At 61.9% G+C, this 7,866-nt stretch overlaps 2 protein-coding genes across 2 annotated transcripts; both read left to right on the forward strand.

The window, feature by feature from the left end:
* The first annotated feature begins 924 nt into the window (after window positions 1-924).
* On the forward strand, window positions 925-1,676 carry EMIHUDRAFT_365487 (Hypothetical protein). The gene has a single exon (XM_005782717.1). It carries the CDS (start codon window positions 929-931, stop codon window positions 1,292-1,294), a length of 366 nt encoding a protein of 121 aa, XP_005782774.1. The 5' UTR covers window positions 925-928; the 3' UTR covers window positions 1,295-1,676.
* A 2,964-nt stretch (window positions 1,677-4,640) lies between these two features.
* EMIHUDRAFT_365490 (hypothetical protein) lies at window positions 4,641-5,737 on the forward strand. The gene has a single exon (XM_005782718.1). It carries the CDS (start codon window positions 4,742-4,744, stop codon window positions 5,666-5,668), a length of 927 nt encoding a protein of 308 aa, XP_005782775.1. The 5' UTR covers window positions 4,641-4,741; the 3' UTR covers window positions 5,669-5,737.
* The last annotated feature ends 2,129 nt before the right edge of the window (window positions 5,738-7,866 follow it).

Below are 7,866 nucleotides of genomic sequence, written 5' to 3' on the forward strand. Positions count from 1 at the left end.
AGTTAAGGGGAAACCCGGTACGCGGGGCCAACCCTCGGAGACCCGTGTTTACTTTAAGGCCCTTGCCCTGCGAACGCGCACCCCCGGGGCTAGGGCTCTCTAGCCCGTAACCCGATGCCAATCATCCGGCTCGCTGGGTGCGCTTCTGAGCTCCCCGGCCCTGGATGTGCGGTTAATGACTGCACTCCAAGTGCTCCAAGTGCTGCGAAATACCGGGTATTTTGCGGGTATACCTGGAAAACCCCGGTAATACCTGAAAAATACCCTGCGACCGCCTGGGTATCGTGCCGATTTCCTCAATTTTGCCTCAGTGCTCAGATTTTGCCCCAGACCAGCTCTCAGACTCAGGGAAACTCGCGAGTTTCCAGAATGGAGCACCAAACACCCTCTGTTTTCCCTGGAAATTTCCGGAAACGCAAAGTGCTGGGGACCCTCTGAGCTCTGTTTTCCTTTTTGTTTGCCGGAAAAGTATATGCAGGCCAAGTGCCAAGTGGCGGAAGGGTGCCGCCGCGGTGCCCACCGGTGCCCGCAAGGAGCGCCGGCCTTGGAAGCCCGCCGAGCCAGCAGCCGCCAGTGCTGTCGCCACGCTGCCGGCCACGCCCGCGCGCACGCCGCTCGCGCCCTCCTCCTGACCACCCTCTGCGCGCGCATGGTTGCATTCGTTTTGCCGCGCGAGCCGTGGTGAGGCCGTAGAGGCGCCGACAAACTAGAAGCGTGCGCCATGCAGACGCGGAGGAAGAGGAAGGAGGAGAGGTCGAGAGGCGCCACACACGATCGTGGACAGCAAGGTGGTGCAGCTCGGGCAGCAGCCAGAAAAAAAGGGTTTAAAGAAATCAAGGAGATATATTTTCCATTTCGTGCACAAAGAGCACAAAGGTGGCACCCTCGGCCAGCTGAAGCTCTCGACTCGTCCACCTTGCTCTGGACTATGCCGACCTCAAACCACCAGCGCCAGCAACGACGTGCCACGGCTCGCCACGCATCTGTTGCGACCGACGACGTGCCCGACGCCGTCCCGCGGCCGCCAGGAAGAGGCCCGCGCAACCACTTCTGGGACCCGCGGCCGCCGGGCGTGTGGCGGCACAACGAGTCGAACGAACCGAACCAGCGCAGAGCGGCGCGTCTCACGAGCGCCCGCGGCCGCTACGCCGCCGCCGTCCGCGGCCGACGGTGGTCGCGAATCAACGCGGCGCGGTGCACCGCTGCGCCTGTCCTTCCGCGCCGCTGGACGTCGGCCGAGAAGACCGCTTCCCTCTGGGGACCCGACTCCGCGAAGATCGCGCGCGCGTCGTGAGTGGCGGCGCGCGCGCGATCTCCGTTCCCGGGCACGCCGGTCGCAGTGACATGGGCTCCCAGGCTCAAAAGCGCTCAACAGCGAGCTGCTCCTCCTCCTGCCGCCGCTCCGCTCACCGAGACAACTCGGTGCCGCCGTTCTCGCCGCCGCCGCCGCCGCCGCCGCCTCGCGCCTTGCCTCCGTCACCGCCGCCCTCCATCTCGCAGCGGCGCGTCCCTCTGATGGCGCGGGCTCCTCGCTCGTTGGCGCCTCGCCGCCGCCCCCCCTCTCGCCGCCGCTCCGCTCGTGGCCGCCCCATCCCCTGTCAATCCCGCCGCCTCCCCTGTCAATCCCCCCCACCGCCGCCACCGCCTCGCGCGTTTAGCGGGCCTTTAAGCTTAGGAATCCTAAATAGAGGGTGGCCCCACTGGGGCCGCAGGCGGTCCCCAGTGGGGACTCCGGCACTTGATGTGTCCCAGTCACTTGGTCGGCCTGACCTTCCTAGTAGCAATCCTAGGGAGGGTGCCCACAGGACCCAAAAGAAAATAGCTTCCCGCCTCAAAAAGGGACGCACGAGGCAAATCTGATGTTGGAGTGTTCCAATAGGAGCGAGGCCTCTTCCGTTGGGGGACCGAGCACATAGGAAACGAGGGTTTCCCATTGTGACCCGCTCCAGTGCGAGCGTGACACTGCACTCTTTTCTTTATTAGAGGACAGCCTATAAAGAAAAGAAACGCAATGTCGAAGGTGCCACCTTATCAACCACAAAAATAGGCCCGCGCGTGCTGCGCGGGCCCGGCGAGCGACTAGCGAGCCAACCTGCTAGTAAAATAAAAGTTTTCAAAAGGGGCGCAAGTTACGCGGCGAGGGAAAAGGGAGCAAAGAGGGGCAGCAAAAGGGACAAAAGGGACGCAGTGACGCCAGCGGCTGGCAGCGGTGGTCAGGGCGACCAAGCCGGCGATCGCGCTACACTCAGAGACAGGGTTGGTCGGCGTGCGGGTTCGCTGTCCAGAGTCCACCCAACGCGACTCAGAGGTGCATGGCCGAGGCGTCCGAGGCACCGAAGGCAGAAGCCTGGGACGTAAGCACAGAGAAAGGTCACTGCCGCTGGCCATCCCGAAACCGGCACTCGTCGTAGACGGGAGGCGCGGCAGAAGCGGTCTGAGGGCGAAAGGAGAAGCACACCAGGCGGGCAACCTCCAGGCCGCGTGCGATGGAGACGGGCCGCGTGCCATCACAACTTGTAATAGAGGTCGGGTTCGAAGGTGGCGTGTGGCGCCAGGCGAGCACCACAGGAGGCCGGCCGGAAAGCTATCGGGCTGAAGTCCAAGCTCGGGCTTGACAACGGACATGGCGAGCGCATGCAAAGGCAAGGAATGCGTACGGCCGGGCCAGCTGCATGGCTGTGGCGGGCTGGGACTGGCGAGATGAAAGGAGTGGCAAGCAGCAGCAAGCCCACTCACCCTGCTAGTGCACCCCGGAGGGCCGCACACTCCAAAAAGCAGTCTTTGATGGGCGGTCTGTGACAGCATGACAGATCTTCCGTGCATAAGGAGATAGCTCAAAGCGCTTGCGCGCCATGCACACACACACATGGTGAAGACGGCGCCGGTGGCTGCCCGGTGTTGAGCTGGTGTTGAGTGAGCGCAGGTTGGATTGTTGTCGTGTGTGCGGCAGCAGGAGGTAAGGTACGAGGAGCTCAAAGCGAGTTGAGAGTTGCGATGCTTAAAAGAGGCTTGTGTGGAGGTCGCCAAATACCGCAGAAAGGGGGCGATAATTGCTGTGAACATGGAATAAAGAACATGGAATAAAGAACGCGGAATAAAGAACCTTGGAAAGAACTGTGCGTGCAAACAACACTGGGCACGCGCGAAAGCAGCCTCCTTGAAGTCAAAGGGGTCTAGATTTGGAGCGCAGCCGAAGATCAAAGTCCCACAGGCTGCCCAAGACGCACAAGCACGGGACTATCTAAGTAAAATAAAATGGACACCTCTATCGACTAAAGGTACTCGTGCACGGTGCCAACGACTGTGCATACGTTCACCTCGGTCAGAGGATGCAGGAAGTGCTTGTAGTACACAAGATAGTGACCGAAGTAGAACACGACGATGAAGAGGGTTGCTGGTGCGGCCAACACTTTTGAAAAATGAACATTCATGTAAGCATTGGCCAGCACGGCGATGCTCCAAAGCGCAATGGTGTAGCAACCGTCGGAGAACGATTCGGCGGCAAACATGCCGTCGTGGCACAGAAGGGGAAAGGGAAAAGCGCCGTTACCGGAAAACGTTCCGTTGCGGAATGGGCTGCCATGCGAGCAGGCCGCAGGAATACGACGACCTTGCCGGCCTGGCCGGTGCCATCAGCAGCGGGCTCCGGGAAGAGGGGGCAGAGGCACCCAGCCCAGCCAATGCCGAAGCGGAGCCGGCCGCCAGCCACCCCTCCGCCACCGATCTCGGCGTGGACGAGGATAAAAAGGGTCCGGCTCTCCGCCCGCAGGCGCATTTTGTATGTACCGACGAGGCGGTGCCCGGTGCCGAACCTTGAGACAGCACATTGTAGATCCCTGGGTGCCGAACCTTGAGACAGCACATTGTAGATCCCTGGGTGCCGAACCTTGAGACAGCACATTGGAGCGAGTGACGGGTAATCGTGGCCGTGGCCAAGAAAGAAAGGGTGTATTAAATAAAATAAAAGCTTTCAAAAGGGGCGCAAGTTACGCGGCGAGGGAAAAGGGAGCAAAGAGGGGCAGCAAAAGGGACAAAAGGGACGCAGTGACGCCAGCGGCTGGCAGCGGTGGTCAGGGCGACCAAAAGGAAAACAGACGGGGTGCGAAAGCCTAACCTGCTTTCTAAAAAAGAAAGAAAACGGACAACCTCCCATCCCGCCCTCCGCCCTCGCTCTCCGCCCCTGCCCTGGCTGGCCTGGGTGGCATCTCCCCATTATCACGCGCCAAGTGGGAGGGAGGTGGACGGGGCCCTGAGCCGACCTAGCCCTAAACGGAATGGGGCGCCCAACACGTGCCCGGATTACTGTGCCTTCCCCGGGTGCAGCCTTTCGGCTCGTGAAGGGTCGGTGCGTGTCGTGATCCCCTGGAACACCCGTACTCTCCCGCGCCATCTCCATCGCCCTCTTCGGCTGCGGCCTTACCACCAAGATCGGGAGGCGGCCAGGGCTCATAGACTCGGTCGAGAGACCCCAGATTGGCATCCATGCCTCTCTGGACAGGGTGGCCCGCCACAACGACCCCTGGAATTGCGACTCGCCGCTTTCCTCCCGCTGTGATTCTGTGTGAGCTCTGTGTCTTGATTTGCCAACAATATACCTACTACCAAGGGAGGGATGGACGAAAGCGAGCAAAACGGTGAAGCGCCGCGTGCGAAGCTCTTGCCGCGTTGGCGTTGAAGACGGAGGCGCGCTGCAGGCTCGGTGGAGCCACACAAGATAACTCGCATTACCGATTCACGCAAGATGTCTCGCTTTGCCTTCGCCGGCGATGGCGCCTACCCCGGCGACGGCGGTCGTGAGCTGCAGCGGCTCTGGATGCTCGGAACTTGGCGGCCGCTAAAGCAATGCGACGGTCGCTACGTGAGCCGGAACGTGGAGTGGTCGGCGCTGGCGCTGCGAGAGCTCTGCGAGTCAGTGGGAGTGACTGCAGCGGGCCACGTTGTCACATGCCGCGAGGCGGGCCCGCGTGACGACGAGGTGCAGTGCGTGCGCCTCCGTGGCGGCGGCGGCCTCCTCACCTACGCAAAAGAGGCGGACGGCGGCGTTGCGCGACACGTACACACGCTCAACACGGAGAGCGGTCTCGCCCGGAAGCTGCTCGCGCTCGGCGGCGGTGCGGATGGCAGGCTGGTCCGCGCGCTGTCGGACGCGAGGGCGGCGCACCTCTTCTCCTCGCTTTGCCGCCTCCTCGAGCGAGTCGAAGAGCCCGCCCGGACACAAGCGGCGCCGCCTCTCGCCACGGCGCTGCGCCTCGCAGCGGCGCGGGTGGGAGCGCATAGCGCCGGTTGTCCCGCTCCAGCGGCTCCTGCTCCAGATACATCTGCTGCCGCGGCACCTGCTGCGCCCCTCCTTCGGCTGAGCCTCGTGGGGGCGCACGGCGTGCTGCCCTCCAAGTGCAGAAAGTGCGACGTCGACACGGTCGTGCTCGTGGCGCCGACTCATGCGGCGATATCGGAGGTGGCCGTGCGCAAGCTGCGCCTCAAGTGCAAGGAGCGTGGCCGAGTCCTCCTCACCCTCAAGAAGGGCAGCGGTGCCCTAGCCGCCGGCGCGGTGCTGCCGCGGGAGGAGGCGGACCTGCACGCGTGGGGCCTCCGCAACGACGCGGTCGTCGCCGTGAGCGTGGCTGACGCGGGACCACCACCACGGAGACAGTCACAAAGTGAGAAGTGAGTGAGTGTAGTAGTCCGTGCTTCTTAAACAGATGGTCGTCGTTTTCTTTTTTCAGAGTCGGAGAGTGTTAGTGCCACACCCTAGTCTGGGCCGCTTGGTTTTGTTCGTGTGCGCCAGTCTTTCCCAGTCTCGTGCCTAGTCGCTAGTGCAAACGAAATGAAAATAGAAAAACCAAAAAGAAAGAAAAATAAATTGCCTCAAATTCTCAGAAGTTTTATTCTCGCAAGACATGCCAGAAATAAATAAATAAATAAAAACGGACACCTCTCTACTGTGAGATGGGTAAAAAGGAACAGGTCCCCGCCCTTGCGATCTTTGTGCAGGGTTCTTTGTGGGTGTGGTCGGCGACTAGAGCCGGGGTCGTCCTCCCCGCCGATGGGGGACTAGCACTAGCCGTCTTCCACATGGTCCCTCGGGTCCCTGCTGCTCCTAATCTCTTCGTACATCCTCCTGCTGATCTCCGCAAAGTCCTGCTCCCTCCCTCGTCTCGCCCTGCGCGTCTGCTCCGCCTCACCGTCTTCTGCCCTGCGTCGTCTGGCGACGGGTCCTCCATAGTCGGTCGAGGTCGCCGCCCTCCTCGTGCCTCTTCCCAACGTTCCCTCGGCGGCCGATGCCGTCTGCTCCGGCTCCCCAGTCCCCGGGTCTGCCCTGCTCTCGTCTGCGCTAGTTTCTGCTTCATCCACACCAGCGTCTCTCCTCTTCCTTCTCCCCTTCTTGTATGCTTTGCACATCGCGTCGATTCCTTTTCGCGTGAGCACCAGCCTGAAGCCCGCCCAGCATCTGAACCGCTCCCTAAGTCGAAGGAGCATCATCAGTCTCACCCACTTCGCTCTCTGCCCACCGTCTCCGCTCCCTCCCGCTTGAGCCGCCGTCGCGGCCCTCGTTCGTCCCACTGGCTGCTGGCCTGTCTGCACGTTACCTCCGTTATCCCTCCTCCTCTGCCTCTCCCTCAAGGCCGGCCGAGCCTCTTTCCACCCAGTGAAGAGCTTCCTCAGCCACTCGATGTGTTCCTCTCTCTTCATTATGCGCGCCGTAGCCTCATCATTGAGCTGGATCCACCTCTGCACCGCGCCCGTCGCCGCCTCGGCCACGACTTGCAAGTTCCTCGTGACCCCGGCGCCAAGGTCCCTCCGGCTCTTCTCCGAGAGATCATCTACCAGCGCCGGCAACACCCCCCCGACGGCTGGGGCTAGTGCATCGTACCCAAAAGACATGCCAGAGACTCGGAGCGGGGCATCCAAAACAACAGGGCGGAAGGGAGGGGTGACCATACGCGCAGCGCAGGAGGGAGTGCCCCTAAGGGGGCGCAAAGGTAGCTGCCTCATTCTGGAGTGCGTCGTGGGTCCGGGGGTGTGACTCTTGTGTTTAAAACAGGAAAAAGACAAACACCAAAAGAAAGAAGCCCCGCCGGTTCTTGCCCCCCCCCCCTCCCCCAGCTAGGCGCTAGCAGGTTGCGGACGCGGATGCGGAATACGAGCCGTGCTTGGCGGTGTATCAGGCGCACTGCGCCGACCCGCTAGCTTGTGTATATTCTCTGCGGACGAATCTGGGTGTGACTCTCACACTCTCTCCGCTCTCTCGGGCCGAGCGTTTTTGATCTCTGGGTCAGTGGGGGGCCGAGCCGCCTCGGGGTGGCGGGCGGGCGGGCGTTTTGAAAAACAGAAAACAGAAAACAGAGGGGGGCCAGGGCCCCCACTACGATTAGACACACGCACCTGGCTCCTGGGACAAGGGGCGAGAATCGCGCAGCATGCAGTTCAGCGGAGATGGGAGAAGCTGAGAAGGGGGGGGGGGGGGGGCAAGGGGGGGGGGCAACTTCCCCACACGGCAGCTTGGAGCTGACCCCAGGAAAAAAAACGAGAACAGCGATGGCCCCCCCATATGACCGTAAACAAAAATGACGAGCCCACAGCGATGCACCGGCAGCAAAGGCGGCAAAAAGGGCCCGGACCCCCGGGGGGCAGCAAAAACATCGGCGGACGGGGGAGCACACAAAACACCTCGGCATAGGAGCCAGGGGTGGGGGCTGGGCCTGCATCATGAATGGGCCTGATAGCGACGGCGGCAACCTAGGCAAAACGGCGGCAAGGGTGGCAACGGTCACCATGTTAAATACCACGATGAAGCTGACAAAATGGATGACCCCCTCCCGCAACAATGGACATATCCTCAATGTCGTCGCCCTTGCCGGAAGGGGC

Source organism: Emiliania huxleyi, assembly GCF_000372725.1.
Source record: "Emiliania huxleyi CCMP1516 chromosome Unknown EMIHUscaffold_187, whole genome shotgun sequence".
Lineage (NCBI taxonomy): Eukaryota > Haptophyta > Isochrysidales > Noelaerhabdaceae > Emiliania > Emiliania huxleyi.